Source organism: Protobothrops mucrosquamatus, unplaced genomic scaffold (assembly GCF_001527695.2).
Source record: "Protobothrops mucrosquamatus isolate PMUCROS unplaced genomic scaffold, P.Mucros_1.0 scaffold48, whole genome shotgun sequence".
Lineage (NCBI taxonomy): Eukaryota > Metazoa > Chordata > Lepidosauria > Squamata > Viperidae > Protobothrops > Protobothrops mucrosquamatus.
Genome location: NW_015386430.1, coordinates 1,582,285 through 1,599,137, shown reverse-complemented (window position 1 = coordinate 1,599,137; position 16,853 = coordinate 1,582,285). Strand labels below are relative to the sequence as shown.

General features: G+C 37.7%; 1 protein-coding gene across 2 annotated transcripts; it reads left to right on the top strand.

The window, feature by feature from the left end:
* Positions 1-34: 34 nt before the first annotated feature.
* On the top strand, positions 35-11,442 carry LSM5 (LSM5 homolog, U6 small nuclear RNA and mRNA degradation associated). 2 transcript variants are annotated; one of them, XM_015811745.1, is made up of 5 exons: positions 35-98; positions 6,313-6,408; positions 7,599-7,626; positions 9,433-9,505; positions 11,156-11,442. In XM_015811745.1, exons 2-5 carry the CDS (start codon positions 6,354-6,356, stop codon positions 11,186-11,188), a joined length of 189 nt encoding a protein of 62 aa, XP_015667231.1. In that variant the 5' UTR covers positions 35-98; positions 6,313-6,353; the 3' UTR covers positions 11,189-11,442. The 2 variants fall into 2 exon arrangements, with proteins under 2 accessions (XP_015667231.1, XP_015667230.1); XM_015811744.1 differs by lacking the exon at positions 35-98 and adding an exon at positions 2,801-2,877.
* The last annotated feature ends 5,411 nt before the right edge of the window (positions 11,443-16,853 follow it).

The following is a 16,853-nucleotide window of genomic DNA, read 5'->3' as shown; positions in this document are numbered from 1 at the left end:
CAGTAGCGCCTGTGGAAGTAGCGTCGCTTCTCAACTCATCCGGACTGGTCTCGGGTAGCAACAGAAGACGAAGAAGGAACGGGCGGTGGACCGCTCGGGTAGACTTTCATGGACTAGACTAGAGGGTGAAAAATAACTCTCAAGCGGGCGGGGAGATATTCAAAAGAAGGGCTTAAGCTACAAGGATTAATTCCAGAGGGGTGGGTTATTTTGGGATATAGACGCGCTAGAATGAGCCTTGACTATAGGAATATAATGACTCCCTGAAAAAAGAAGTTATTACAGAAAGGAATTTCTTTACCCTGTTACCTCAGGTTGGTTCCTCTTGGCAACCATCGAGCAGTGCTTTGTTCTTAAAGAAGCAGAAATTAACTGGCCATTCTACCCTGAATAGGACACCTTGTAAGATTCAACAGTGTGCATTCGTTCACATTGACAGTGCTATATTGTAATAGGATGTCTGCTTAGATTTCCCAATGTAGCTTAGATTTCAGTCTAATAATATGAATGAAATACCGACAACTAGCTTAAATATTATATAATTAGGAAAATAATCCGGTATATTATCAAATAGTCTTACATCAATTATTAAAAAGTAAGCAAATAATTTATTAGTAATCATAGTACGTATTTAAGTAAAAAAAAACTACAACAAAAGTTACTTGAAAAAGGTGCAGGCTTAGTCTAAACTATCTGTTTAAAAATAGTATCAAACCATATTGTATCAGAAGCCAATCTTAGGACAAACAGATTGCTATATACTTTCAATATTTATCAGTAACATAATATGATTAGGATTACTCAATTATTTGTTTATATTTCACTAGTTTCCACAACTGCTGAGTCACCTTGTAGGGGAGTTGGATGGTATAGAAATTTAATACATAAATATTGCTCCAATTTTAAATAAATGAAAAAATGCTGCTAGCCTTTAAGAAAACAACTGTGAATAGCACATAAATACTGAATAGTAGTAACCAAGATTATTTATATATAAAAATATTGGTTAGTCTGAGAAAATCTATGTGGTTGCTAGGAGTTGGCCAACTTAATGTGCTTGCTTATGGTTAATTCAACTATGATTTCTTTAGTGAACCAAATTTCTTTGTTAAAACTCTGAACCATAAACTATTCTTACAAGCTGGATTTGTTCACTATTTTAGGCTAAAATATGACTGGTAAATTTGCAGTGTGTAATTGAGCCATGGAAAGAAAATATTCTTAATAAATATATACATTACTGGACATAGAAATGTATAAGGTAGCTGTTTTAAGAAATATTGTCTTGTCTGTAAAAGAATTCTTCCATATATTAGGATATTTATGTCTATACCATTTAGATATATATGACTTCATTGAAGGCTTTAATGTTTTGGGAATGAATCATAATTCAGGCTACATCAGATGATGACTAATATAAATTCCATTAATCTCTTAAATTCATTTGCACTACTTGTGAAAATCCATTGTTCTGTGCATTGATGCAGGAGCAACAACTATATTTTTTTATTGAGTCAGTATTTCCTGAGTTCTTTATTTCAGCATTTCTTTGTTTCTGTTGAAAATTAGGAAGGATTGCTGTTGAAAATGATTAAGTTATTTCATTTATACAGATAAGAGCAACTCTAAAAATAGTTTTGAAGATGGGAACTTGGAATTAGTGGCTGTAACTTGAGAGAAATTATTTTGGGACAAATCTTTTAGAGGACTGTTTGCTGCTCCTTAAATTTGCTAGGGTGTTAAGAGAGAATTGAATACGAATACTTTTTCATTTGTTTCCTTTAATACAGAGTCTTTTCCTCTTGCTTCTCATAAGGCAAAATGATGGAGCTGGAATATTTGGTATTTGTCAGATGAAAAATAAGCACAATTATTATTATATGAAAGAACAAAATCTGATAGGTGGAACAAATTTATTCTGCTCTTATTAAATCTGAGAGTTAATTAGACTATTTTTGTAACAAAAAACTGCAAACATTTTCAGCATTTTTCTTTACAGCATTTCTGTTCTGAAATCAAAAAACAATTGTCTTTCAAATACCGGTACAGTCATACAATTTAAGTGACAAATAAAAAGAGAGCGTCGCCAGGAAAAAAGGGGGGAAAAAAAGCTTTAAAAAACTCATGTGAGGTAGAAATAGATTAGGCAGAATGATGCAAATGTTTCAAAAAGAAGATGCCAGAATGGCACAGTGGTTGAACTTGGGCATATTAACAATTCCTTTAGGGCAAATATTTCCCATTTTTGAAAAAAACTGCAAAATAGTCTTAACTCCGCAAAACTTCTTTTTAAGCCAAAATTTACATAGAATGACATTCTAGTTGACGTTGGCTGCCGACTACATTAACTACAACTAGCGAGCAGTAGTCACTATTCTTCGCATTAGAATATGACTCGAAATTACACGTCTACAGCGTGGTCTATAATGTAAACGTACTTGCCAGATTTCCCCTCCCTCCCCCATAACTTTTAGATTTGGATCAGTAGCCATTGTCTATCACTGCTCGAGTATACCGACAGCACGCAAGTAGCGTGCTGGGCGCTCGTCTAATTTAACTCAATATGTAAACCCTCTATTATTATTTCCCGCGATGTAAGTTTCAGCCATGTTTAAAGCCCGGTATATTTTATTTATGCAATGGACATTGATAGCCGGTCAAACAGCTTCTCGCGAGGATTCCTGTATCTTTCCCGCGTTCTGGAAGTTCGATTATTCCTTCTCGACTTTTAGTGTCTGCTTCGCTGTCTCCCGCTTCGCGGTTCCGGCCAATAGCCTCGCAGCAACGCCAATAACTGAAAGCGGATTTGATTCGCTAGATCTTCTAGAAGAATGGCGGCCAACGCGACTACCAACCCGTCCCAGCTTTTGCCGCTTGGTAATGAAAGCCATGCTCGCGTGTAGCGTGTAGCGTGGCACGGCGCGAAAATCGGAAGGCTTGAGTGGGGTTGCCGGAGTATCGTTTGCAAATGGCACAGGGTGTAGAAAAAAATCCAGCCTGTGATGCGGGATCGAAAGCAGAGGAGCTCTGCTTTTCAAGGGCGTAGATCCTCTTAATTGGATCCAGCCTTCCGTATCTCCCGCCAATGGGCCTAATGTTGACTGTTGTCGCAGTAACGCGTCAGGAGGTCTCCAAGTTGGGGAACTCTGCTGAAACAAGTTGTTGCTAAGCAAGTGGTAGAACAAAGGGAAATATGTAGATTATGTCAGACAGCTGGTATAATGGGATGATCTATCAGTGAAAGGAAAGTGCAAAACTGCACAGATAAAAATCTTTCTCCCATTCTATTTTCATTCTAAGGTTTGAGACAGATGAGGCTCAAGAGTCTCTAGCACAGTGTTTCTCAACCTTGACAATTTTAAGGCATGTGGACTTCAACTCCCAGAATTCCACAGCCAGCATTGCTGGCAGTGGAATTCTGGGAATTTAAGTCCACATGCCTTAAAATTGTCAAGGTTGAGAAACACTGCTAGCATGAGAGGACAGTATCTATTATAGGTGACAGTTAATTGCTTTTCACCCTATAGGTACAGTATAAAGTTTTGAAAGCAGGGAGCAATTTACAAATATAAGATACTACATTTTATATTATAAACGTATACAATAAAGTATTGTAAAATATAATAAAAAGCATCCAATTGGATGGGATACAAGTTTAATTTACTATTATTCCTAAACTTGTGCTTGAAGTTATAACTTTGTTCGTTCTCAGTAAGCTGCTTATATAGGATGTCAGACAAAATTTGCAAAATCTCTTGATATTCAGTACAGGTAGTCCTCGACTTACAACAGTTCATTTAGTGACTGTTCAAAATTACAACATCACTGAAAAAAGTGACTTATGACTATTTTTCACACATAACTGTTGCAGCATCCCCATGGTCACATGATCAAAATTCAGATGCTTGACAACTGACATATTTATGACAGTTGCAGTATTCTGAGATCAAGTGATCATCTTGCAACCTTTTAATAAGCAAAGTCAATGGGGAACCCAGACTCACTTAACAACTGTGTTGCTAACAATTGCAATGATTCACTTAACAACTATGGCAAGAAAGGTAAAATGGGACAAAACTCAGTCTCACTTAGCAACATAATTTTTGTGGTTATTGTTGTAAGTTGACTACTTATAACATGACTTCTGTGAGGAAGACAAGATTTGAAAGAATAATTGAAGCAAGAGTGATAATTGTGTTGTTCGGTTTAATGGAATACAGTAGTTTAACATTATGTTGTGCCTGAGTAGATTTTAAGATCAGTAGGGTGGGTAAGGAAAATAGACTGTTATAGTGTACCATTCTAAATCAGGAATTGGGACAGGAAGCTGGATTGGTTAGGACTAATGTCACAACTCCATTCTGAAATTGTACTGTCTTGATTAATCTAGCTCCTAAAAGGGACCCACATTAAACTGCCTCGAAAATTTTGAAGGACATTTTTCCTGTGAATCATTTTTGGCAATCCTTTGTCTTTTTCTATTGGAAAAAACAGTGCAACTGAGGTTCTAGGTAGCTGATGCCTGAAACTCTGGTTTTTTGATAGCCAGCATTTTGCAACTTTTGCTTTTCTCAAAAGGGAAACAAAGAGTAAAACACTATAAATGCACTGCTTCAATATACAAGGGCAATTCAGAAATAAACCTCCATTTGGTTATCAATGACAAACATTCGCAGATACAGAACTTTTATTATACACATTAGAAAACTACAACATTACATTACTTTTTGTCATAATTACCATTCAAATTGAGGCACTTGTCATAATGTCTTACAAGGTTTGAAATTCCTTAATAGTAGTTGCTCGGTTCCAAGTCTGGACTATGGAGGGGGTGATCAAAAACATCCCAACGTAATTGCTTCAAAAGTTCTTGAGTGTGTCTAGCGGGTGAGCATTATCATGAACCAACACCACACTGGAAGTGGTGCCATAGAAAATCCCGCCAAATGTGAAGATGTCAAAGGAGTACTGCTAGTGAAGTTCATGGAGTGTGGTTCGACCATCAGTTGAGAAGTCTACTGTAATAGCTTATGAAAACTCAGACAAACATCCATAACAAGTGTCGGCATGCTGACTTCCGGTGTGGTGTTCGTTCACGATAATGCTCGCCCGCTAGATGCACCCAAGAACTTTTGAAGGAGCTCTGTTGGGTTGTTTTTGATCACCCTCCCCCATAGCCCAGATTTGGCGCCAAGCGATTACTACTAAGGAATTTCAAAACTTGTAAGACCTGACAAGTGCCTCAATTTGAATGGCGATTACGTCGAAAAGTAATGTAATGTTGTAATTTTCTAATGTGTATAATAAAAGTTCTGTATCTATGAGTGTGTCATTGATAACCAAAAGGAGGTTTATTTCAGAATTGCCCTCGTATAATGGCTTCTGAGTAGAGGAATGATAGAGAAGGAAAGAAGTGAGTTCATGGTCATGGATAGAAAGGGGTGTATATGGTATAAGGGTTTATAAGTTGGCTGCTCTCATTCTTTTCCAAGACTAAAGTGGGAAATCTCTTTCTTGTTAATGGAAGCATGCTGAATGGGTAGGTTCCTAGATTATAAGCCTATCCTTGACTCCTTTGTCATTCTGACTCCCTTCCCCACTCTGTTTATATACGCTTACCCACACAGACACATACATGAAGGAAAAGATTAATTCATTTGAACCGCAGTACCCCAAATGAACCGCAGTAGCCTTCATTACATAGTTGTAAATGGTTTTGTTGCAGTCTTGTTACAATGCAAATCATAGATAAAGGAAAGAAGTAGTTATGTGCAGTTTCATATATCACTATTAGTTTGCTGTACGTGTAATTGCTCAATTGAGAATGCTTAGTATCCCCATGAAGTTCATTCTTATTTAATTAATTTTGAATGTATAGTCTTCTTCTATTTTTGAGAACTCAAACCAATCTATGTTGTGGGTTGCATTTTTTTCCCTATTGTAGCAATCACAGGAAATAGGCTGGGCTAAGTGGGTAATTATATCTTTGAGCTGTATGGTCAAGTGGAGAGTACTTCGGATCTTACCATACTACACTGTAATCCATTTCATTGTGCTATCATTTTTACTGTAATTTGTGACTATTATACAAAAATGTGTATAATTTAAAAAATGAAACCTTTGATATTTTTTTTGTTTTAAATCCATTCTTTCCCAATCAGAAAATACATCAAGGTATAAGATATAATAATAGCATTTACATTAAAATATGATGTAGCAAGATCTAGAAGTTTTAAATGGAGTGTTTTGAATTTAAACTATTTGGGAGATTTTTTTTTAAATATTAACACCTGCTGTTTTTCTATGCAACAGAATTGGTGGACAAGTGTATAGGCTCTCGTATTCACATTGTTATGAAAAGTGATAAAGAAATCGTTGGCACGCTCCTAGGATTTGATGATTTTGTCAGTATCCTTTCTATAACTATTTGGAAGCTTTTCTCTACTTTTTTAAATTATTTTTTTCAACTGTTTCTCTAGAAAAGAGTTTTTGTAAGTTAAGATAAAATAACAATCTGCAAATATCTGTAACTGTGAGTATGTAGATTTTCTAAGAAGTTCTTATGTATGATTCAGAAGCTCTGTATGCAAGCAGTCCTCAACTTAAGTCCACGATTACCTACATAATCACCTAGCTCAATAACCACAATGCCAGTTCATTGCAGTCATTTAACTAAAAATTTGATGGGTGCCTTAAAGGATGGGGGAGGTCTGTAAACTACCAGCACACGGAAACCTGTCATGAGTTGGGAGGACTAAACTAGCTAGGCCCACTGGTTCATGGCTTCCTCCTTCTCATCCCCCACCACTCCTAAGATTTCTTCTCCCTGCCCCACCACTTCCAGATTCACTTATCTTTCTCTTCTGTAGCTGCTGACAATGCAGGACTCAGCTAGAAAGCTGGCAAAGCCAGTCTTCCTCAAGAAAGGCAATGTTTCTCAAGGCTGGCCACAAACAGAAAGTCAGCCAGCAAAGTTCCTGTTTCTAGCCAGCTGTGAGCTTTCTAGCTGTGCTTTGAATTGGCTGGGTGTGTCTGTCAGCAGCTGCAGGACAGTAAGTAACCCAGGTGTGGTGAGGCAGAGCGAAGGCTCAGTCCTCCCGGGAGTCGGGAGAGGGGAAGGCAGAGGCCCATGCAACAATGGATCTATCTGGCCAAGGATTTGTGGCTTGCAGCAGGTTTATGCACATCAATAAACCAACCAGGTAAGGCATGCTGACCTGTAATGGGGAAGGAGGAGGTGCAGTGTTTCCACGTCATGAGAGTGGGGGCACTGCAGCTGTTAGAACTTTAGACAGAGGTAGTAGGTTCCTTCATCAGCACCATCATAATTTTGAATGGGTGCTGAATGAACGGTCGTAAGTCCAGGAATATCTATAATGTTGACAGAATATATAGAATATATCAAAGATACCTTTCAAGGCCGTGACTGAATGCTGTATATACTGAGCAGTTGTTAGGCTGTCTAGGCATGCAAATTAAGTTAACATTTTTGATATTATAAAAACAATTTTAATTTTGTTAGAATTTATTTTGTGAATACAAGAAAAGTTAATACTTTTGTGGTGACTTATTATATTTTTCTTAACAACAAATTCCAGACATGGTATTAGAAGATGTCACTGAATTGTAAGTATTGCTTCTGTGGCTAACAACCTCAACAGATTATGTGTTTGTTTGTTTGTTTGTTTGTTTGTTTGTTTGTTTGGACCAACAATTGTCTGCTTTTGGCCCTTTTCTAAAGTTGCCCTTTTATTTCTCTAATATAGTAGATTTTGATTTCTCTGATACAAAACATAAGCTAATAAGCTTTCAGTATTGGCTGAGAATTATTTTGAATAGCATGTTCTAATTATGTTTTCATACATATTTTAAAAAGTAGTGCATAATATTTTGTTTTAGTTTCTGCATTTAAAAAATTGCATGTATATTTACCAACTACATTCTATTCTGTCCTTCTCAATATGCTTATTACAGTGCAATTTTTTTAATTCTGAAAATCTGATCTTGAGGAAAGAAGCATTTTAGTCAAAGAGATTTCTCAAGAACATAAATATTGAGACAACATCAACATTACAAGAGAGTACAAAGACATTGTAGGCAATGAAATTGGGGGTAGATAATCTATCAAGGCTGAATGGATTTCCTGTTGAATGATGTAGACCTTTTAGAGAATTATTGGCATAAAAATTATTAGAGGGTCAAAGATTTATGTGGTATTGCAACTTAAGATAGGGATATCCCTTTTGCGTTAAATGACATTTTGAGATACTGATTTAAGCAAACCAATAGTTGAACTAAAATTATAAAAAATCAAGAGGTTTTCTTTCCACTTCTATCTGAGAGTTGCAGTTGAAGGTGTTATATTAATGACATTTAGCTCCTGCTAGATTAGCATACTGTATATGCTGCATATATTCTTCAAAATGTTAGAATGGCTGTAGAAAATAGAGATCACTTTTAACATATATGATAGATAGATAGGTTACTGAGTATAAGACCAGGTCTTATTTTCGGGAAAACACAGTAGTAGTATTTGTTAAAAAGGGAAGTGTACCACTAATGCTTCCAATAGGCCTATTTGTTTTATCTTATTACTGCTTTTGGGACAGTTTCAGAGGATTGCTTCCCACATTGTTCTGAGAAAATGAAAGCAAGATCATTGCATTGCATATTGTGTAAAGCCAAACTTTTTTATCAAGTATAGAAAATAAAATATGTTAAATTACCTGCTAATAATTTGCCAAACCATAAACATTGCTTTACAGACTACAACAGACATGTCAAACTCAAGGCCTGCGGGCCAGATCTGGCCTTTGATGTGTTTAGATCTGGCCCATAAGCAGATTAGTAGGAGGAGGTGATTGAGTATGTAGTGGGGGGTGAGCTGAAGCAGCGGCAGTGCCAGAGAGGCCTGGGGAGAGTCAGCTGGAGCTGCAGTGTTGCTGGGGTTCTGCTGAGGCCTCGGGATTGGCATGTGGCTCCAGCTGATCGGTGCTTCCAGTGGCCTCGGGAGTGTCCAACAGCCGCATGCAGTATTCAGGGGAAGAGTCAGCTGGAGCTGTGGGGCTTGACGGGGACACCAGAATCAGCGCATGCAGCTCCAGCTGATGAAAAGGCCAGCGGGGCAGTGAGTGAACGCGTGGAAGAAGAGAGGAGAGGATATAAAAGGAGTGGTTTTGGCGGGAAGGAGCAGTGAGGAGGGGGAGAGAAGGTGATTGGGAGGAGAGGAGAGATATCAGTGGGGCAAACCTGAGGGAGAAATGGGGACAGCAATTGGCCCTTTGAGAGCAACCGTCAATGAAATTCAGTATGACATCCCTGGATTACAGTGTCTAGGTCTAAGCCACTAAGAAAGAAGCATGTCTTAATAAAAGAATCTTAATAGTTTCCTTTTTTTGTTAACATATTCTTTGTTTTAATCATGCTCAACAGTGAAATCACACCTGAAGGAAGAAGAATCACAAAGCTAGATCAGATTTTGCTGAACGGAAACAATATAACTATGGTAAATAATTTGTGTTCTGTAGTTTCTTCCTTAAATTCTTACTAATCAGCTCAAACTGCCCATGGAAGACTGGCGTTTTTATTGTCACGAACAACATTTGGAAAGATTATTATTAGGGTATATTGATGCAACAAGCTTTGTCTCACACGGAATATCTTGAAAATTTTCACTAGGTTTTGGGCTACTATATTATGGCTTAATTATCAAAGCTTATAAATGAAAGAATTAACACCTAATCTGATGTAATCCATTTGCTTATATATTTTTTATTTTTCCAAAGAATGTTGAGGTAACACACTCAGAAAATTAATGCAAATAGAGTACAGAAAATAGAGTACAGATAGTCCTCAACGTATGACCAGTCACTTAGTGACTATTTGAAGTTATGATAAATCTTCGGAAAACTACAACCCAATTTCAAAGTTACACTGCTGCAGTGCCCCTATGGGTCTTTGCCCTTATTCTCAACCGTAGGGAGGCTGCAGCACTTTCCATGTCCCTCCACTTCCACTGGGTCTTCACAGGCCTTTAACCTGTTCCCAATCCAGCCATCCAAGGGACCTTAAAGTCAGTAACAGAAGGTATCTGTGCATGTGGGGCTGTTACAACTTGTAAGTTGAGGCCTTGTTCCCACTCAGCCACTCAAGGGAGCCTAAAGCTAGGCAGCAGAAGTTACCAGCATGCAGGGATTGTTACAGTTTCTAGTCTTTAGCCTGCTTCCCACTTAGCCTAATGAGGGGTAGCAAAAGCTACCAATGCATGGGGGGCTGTTACAGCTTCTAGGCCTCATCTAGCTCAGTCATCCTGGGACTTGCAGGACTTGGCCTACTCCAGTGCCCCACAGTATCCAACTTACCTTTCTGTTTTTTGCAGACAAGTATCCAACCAATATGATTCAAGGTTTAGCTTTCCTACAGAAAGGTAGCCTAGAACCTCCTTAAAAAACCGAGCACCCTATAGGACCAGTAAAATAGTATGTGCTTGCAGAATAGCATGTGGTTGCCATGAGGCAGCATCTGTAGGAAAGTTGAGCCTCTGATTGCATCCACTGCCTCTTTGGAATTGGCTGAGTCTTGCAAGTCCCTGGATGGCTGATTGGGAAGCTGGCCAACGTAACAGCTCCTCTGTGCCAGTAGCTTTTGCTGCATGGCTTTAGGCTCTCTTGAGTGACTGAATGGCTGACTGGGAAGCAGGCCATGATCTCCAAGGAACCTGAAGGGCAGGAAGCAATGCACAGGGTGCCTCAAGTAGTGGGAGAGGCTTGGAAGGCCCAGGGCTGGTGGGCTTTGGCATGTGCTAGAACTTCCAGGACCTCCCCTATACCTGAGGTACTTTGTGTTCTGCTTAATAACCCATGCATTCATTTAACAGCTGCATTGGAGAGAGCAAGGAGTGGGGGTTGTTAGGAGAGGCCATCTCCCTTAACAGCCATTACCGCTTGTAACTGTAATGGGCAGACTCCCATTTGGGTCATAAGTCAAGGGCTACCTCTAAAGTGACCAAAGTAATGACTATAAGAAGAGAGAGCACTAGGTAACCATAATGTTGGCAGGCCAATGAGATAACTGGTTCACAACTGTTAGAGAAGTAAATACCTGTTTATTTTAACTTTTTCTCTTTCACTCACCCCTTTCTTTTTTCTCCAAACAGTTGGTTCCTGGAGGAGAAGGACCAGAAGTATGAATATTCATTTGACATCATTGGAAAAAGTTTTGTTGCATATTTTGTGTTGAAACATATTCTTAGAATATGTTCTGAAATTTGTTAAATTTCTGTTCTTATATTTCATAGTGATATTTAAATATAACATAGCTTCCTTTTCAAGGATGCAGCATCTTTAATAATGGTTTTTTTACATTAAAATCGTGACTTTGTTGTAAAAACAAAATTAGTTTGTTGTTAAGGGCAAAAAAATAAAATGTTTTTTTTATGCTGACTGGTATGTGGTCTATGTAAGAGCATGGAGTCAAGTAGATGCAGTTATTTTGAGCACGTCTACCCCAAATTAAGGGATTACAGGTTGTGAAAAGGGAATTTTGTGGGGTGAGGGGAAGAGGGCTAGTTAGTATTTTAAACAACAGAAATAATACCATTAAATACATAAAATAATAAAACCATGATTCCAAAAGCCTATGTGGGATGGGGAAGGGGTTATTTCTCTTATGGGTTTCCCTTCAATTAATTTTTGTACCCAAAAGATGTAGCTGTTTCCTCCTTGAATGACAGCTAAAGTGGTTATTTGAGGAAATAACAAATGAAAGAGAGATATGTTGGTGTAGGACCCTACTCTAGAAGACTGATCAGGTAATCCTCACTTAGCAACCGTAGTTGGGACTGGCAACTCTGTTTTTAAATGATGGGATTGCTAAGTAACATGTGACTTTAACACATTGCTTCCAAGTTGATTGTTAAGTTGTGGGTTGCTAAGCAAAGCATCATGTGCATTTTTATGGCCAGTTTCTCCATTGACTTGTTGGGTGCTGGTTGTGAAGCATTCAAATGGTAATCAGATGACTGTGGACACTGATGGTCGTGAGTAGAAGGACTTGTCATAAATGTAGTTTTTCAGTACCATCATAACTTTAAATCGCTACTGATGGGAGTTGTTAAGTAAGATCTATAGCACTTGCTTCAGTTAAAAAAAAGAATGTAATAGGGATATTCAGCCTTTCAAATTTCAAAAGAAAATATTATTTTGCAGTACACGGGGCATGTACAGATTGTTGATTAGGAATTCTTTAGATCCAAACATTTTCCAGAGAATGTGCTGTATCTGCATGATCCTGGGAAAAGATGCAGCTGCTTTAAGGAGTTGCTGATAGAAGCTTTTAAGCACCCTTACATACTCTAAAGCAGCGTTACCCAGCCTTTCTGGGCTTTGTGGATCAGCAGGGGGAGAGAGGGGATAGTTCCATACAAATGGCACTCGCAGCTCCATTGCACAAATGGAACTTCACGCATGCGCACTCACCCACCCGCTGGTTCTGTGGCCCAGTAGTGGGCCATGGTCCGAGGGTATTATTTTAATTTTTTTTGTAAAAGTTAGTATCCTGCAACTCTAAACAGTATCTGTTTGTTAAGCTATAGGAAATCTTATGTTCCTGGGGAGGATGTCACATGTTCATGGGAATTCCTCTTACTATGCTTCATCTTCTCCACAACAGCGGTACTACTCTAAGCTCAGTTAACAGCTAAGCAGCAATTTATTGGATAATTTTTTGGAAGAATTAGTTCATATATATTGTCAGACTCTGGTATATTTACCTTACCATCTATAATGGAAAATGTCTTAACTGTATTGTGAGGAAAAAGCTACTTTCAGGAAATAAATAATTTATACTTGTTATAGTTTTTATAAGTTAGACTATTCTGAAATGGCACCCTGTTTTGAGGGGCAAAAGATTAAAATACAATACAAATCCTTGTTTTAATAACTGCTTGGATCCAAAATAATGCGAGAAAACTTTCATCAATGCAAGGAGATTTTTTTTATGTTTTTCCTTTCTAGGAACTTTTCAAACCAATTTATGTCACAGGTAGAATGTGACATATTGGAAGAGAGAAGTGTAATTTAATATACATTGGCTGGGTTTATATATCAGACTAAACTGCAGTGTAATTTGGAATTAGTTTAATAAAATACATGAACTTCACTACAGTATTTAAATAATGTTTCAAGTGTTAATGTGATATATGGATTAGTATTAAATGTAAAGTAAATCTTCATTTAGTGACTCATTTAGCACTGTTCACAATTACAACAGTCTGTAAGGAAGACTGAAGTAAGATTATAAATCAAGTTGTTGGTGCCAATTCTGGTTGTTAAACAAGGACTTCCTGTGTATGAAATTTATTTTCTGATTCAACTGTAGCTGATATATTGGTTTTCTATAATTCTAAGTGCCCACTAGAGGGAGGCTCCTTTATTTAAAGCAGTAATTGTAAATGCAAAAAATAGCTTGGATGGGGAATAAATATGGAATGGAAATAGCAGTTTTTATCTTGTAAAAATGAAAACATGTTTTAAATCCTATGTGAAACATTCTGTGAAACAAGTTACATTATGAAAGTAATATTGTTGATACTTGTTCTATTCTTCCTTTTATGCTTTCTTCACTTTCATTATGCAAATAAAGTCTTGGTAAGTCTCACATGAAAAAAAATTGTGCAAATTGGAAAACACAAACTGATAGTATTTTTATTGAATTAGGGCAATATGTAAAAGACATGCAGTAAACAGTCATATTTTAGTAGGAAAATTCTATCTTCTAGATTTTATATTAAATATCAGAGTTGCATATTAGTATATGATCACATATTTTTTTGCTATGGTTCCTATGTTTGCTAAATTAATTTTTCAAGTGGCTATGTTGAAATTAGCCCAGATAGACAACTAAATCGGTATATTTTAGAAAGAGAACTAGCAAAACAGCATGTTTTAATCAAAGAACTGGCATAGTAGTGGCTGTAGTTGTTTGGGAGTAAATCTCATTGGTTTCAGTTGAATATGATTTCAAGCAGACATTTAAGTAAAGATTCTTAAGAATATGTTAAAAATAATTATTTCCCCAAATCATCGAATAAGTAATTGGCAACTAATTATCAACTTTGATTTCAGTTCTGCAAAATTTATTACATTTTTCTTGTTTTTTTTTAAGTAAGGACCTCATAAAATATGCACATATATTAAAATTACAATGATAAGATTTAAATTTTCATTCCACCCTAAAAGGTGAGAAATGATAATAAAAACTAAGGAAACTAAATGCAATGGAACTTCTAATAAATACTTGGTGAATAATTTCAGTATCTGATCATTATCATCTAATAATTGTTTCTGTGTGTGTACGTAATATATGTGCAGTACACTTCACAAGTTACCAAGCAACTGCACATATCAGATGCATTGGGAATTACAAAGCAGCTGATCAAATACTTTGAGCCAGTGGAAAAGTACAGATTTACTTCTGATCTTTATTCCCCCCCCCTAATATATGGCTAATATTTCCTAGCTAGTGGTTTCTGGCCTAAAATAGTAGTTTCACGATGTTTTATTTGTGTATGCTAGGTTTTTAGTAGAAAAAAATGCGTTTTAACATTTTTTTCAATAAAAGTTACTATATTTAATTTGGTTTAATAGGATAAAGAATTTGGACACTGCCTGTTATATATGGTTTTACCCAAATAATTAATCATATATAGCGAATGAGTAAACCATTTGCTATACCCGCTGCTCACAAGTGTTTGGAAGACAGCAGAGTTGGCAGAGAAGCCTTTACATCAGAGAGAATTCTGGGAAGGAAAAGCTTGGTCATGAAGGTGATAGTGGACAGTTAACAGTATTCAAATAGCTACATTGAAGCCATTTGAACAAAGCCTGCTGATTTAAATGATCTAGAGCAGACATGTCAAACTCAAGGCCTGCAGGCCAGATCCGGCCAGTGATGTATTTAGATCTGGCCCGCAAGCAGACTAGTAGAAGGATATGATTGAGTAATGGGAGGGGGTGAGCTGAGGCGGCGGCAGCACCAGAGATGCCTGGGGTAGAGTCAGCTGGAGCTGCGGTGTTGCTGGGGCTCTGCTTAAGCCTCAGGATCAGCATGCACGGCTCCAGCTGATCGGGGCTTCTGGTAGCCTCGGGTCTTCGGGGTCAGCTGGAGCTGTGGGGCTGCCGGGGCTTGGCAGAGACCCCAGAATCAGTGCACACAGCTCCAGCTGATGAGCTGTGTGAAAAGGCCAGCAGGTAGTGAGTGAACTCATGGGAGAAGAGAGGATATAAAATGAGAGGTTTTGGTGGGAAGGAGGAGGAGTGAGGGAGGAGAGAAGGCGATAGGGAGGAGAGATGTCAGTGGGGCAAGCCTGAGGGAGAGAAAGGGACAGCAACTGACCCTTTGAGGACAACCATAATGCTGATGTGGCCCTCAATGAAATTGAGTTTGACACCCCTGATTTAGAGATAGTGATTAGACATCCTAACCGGATTAAACAGTTGAACATGCTGATGGCTTCTCTGTTTCTGAGTAAGGGGGAAGTTCACAGAATGTTTAATCGTTTGGAAGAGGACACACTGATAAGAAACCACCTGACAAGTTAATAATGCAGAAGAGATTATGGAGTGGTGCCAGTAAACAAACTGAAGAGGTTTATGAGAGGGTGATCAGCTACATTCAGACTATTATCTCTCATCTGATAGAAAGATAAAGTTTGCTGGGGTATTTTATAAGTGGTTTTCTTACATCTGTATTCTAGGTATACATATACATTACATTATAAGTAGGTATGATATGTAGAATTAGTCTGAAGCTACTGAAATTGAGAGTTATTCTGAGTTCGTGCAGGGGAAGAAAACTTTGTTTGATATTTTTGAATCAGGCTATGTCAGGGGTAGGCAACCTTGGCTCTTTTATGACTCGTGGACTTCAACTCCCAGAATTCCTGAGCCAGCATGGCTGGCTCAGGAATTCTGGGAGTTCAAGTCCACGAGTCATAAAAGAGCCAAGGTTGCCTACCCCTGGGCTATGTCATTTAGAAGGGAATTGCTTACACACACTAAATGCAACAAACAAAAGTAAACTGCAAGAGAATGCAAAACAGGCTCAGAGCCGGAAAAGTGGATTTGACTGACATCTGATAAAAATTCATTGAAATTCCTTAATTGTCTTTTCACTGAAAGAAAAAGGTGGGGGAGTAGGGCCTGTTCCCTTTCAGTTGAATCTTTCAATCCCATATACAGGGCTTTTTTTCTCATAAAACGCCCAGAACTGGGTTCCGGCACCTTTTTTGGATGAAACCTTGTAGGGTAGGCAAGGTGGGTTGTATGATGTGTGTGAGTTCCGGCACCTTTTTTTTTTTTTTTTTTACAAAAAAAGCACTGCCCATATATATGCTCCATTGCATCCACTTTAACATTTCTATTTCCTAAAGTTCTAGTGTTTGAGCTTCCTGCCTACTCTATCATACTTTGTCTATCTTGTGACTTCCCACTTTTCTCCAATTTTCACACATTCTTAATTCCTTTTCTTTAATCCCCGATCCTTGTTGTCAGCCATTAACAACTTTGTAATTCAGTCAAATGTTATTCAGTTTCTTTCCAGAATATAATAATGTTTGACTGGGGCCATTAGAAAATTTGTGACACAGCACCTCAGCCAATATTGTAGTTTGGTGCAGATGAAAAGCAGTCTATTGTATGCACGAGTGAAAGTAGTATCTATGCTCTCTTCATTGTCAAATGTGAATGATGTTCAAAGGCATTATAGAGCTCCATATGTGAATGATGTTCAAAGGCATTATAGAGCTCCTGTTAAGATATAATTTTGAATGTTTGCTTTTATTCTACAATAAGTTA

Excerpts from the sequence above, each read along its gene's own strand:
- LSM5 (XM_015811744.1), top strand. The coding sequence starts at position 2,832 with ATGGCGGCCAACGCGACTACCAACCCGTCCCAGCTTTTGCCGCTTG. Across the intron at positions 2,878-6,312 it reads GTCCCAGCTTTTGCCGCTTG|AATTGGTGGACAAGTGTATA; the intron begins GTAATGAAAGCC and ends TCTATGCAACAG. Across the intron at positions 6,409-7,598 it reads AGGATTTGATGATTTTGTCA|ACATGGTATTAGAAGATGTC; the intron begins GTATCCTTTCTA and ends AACAAATTCCAG.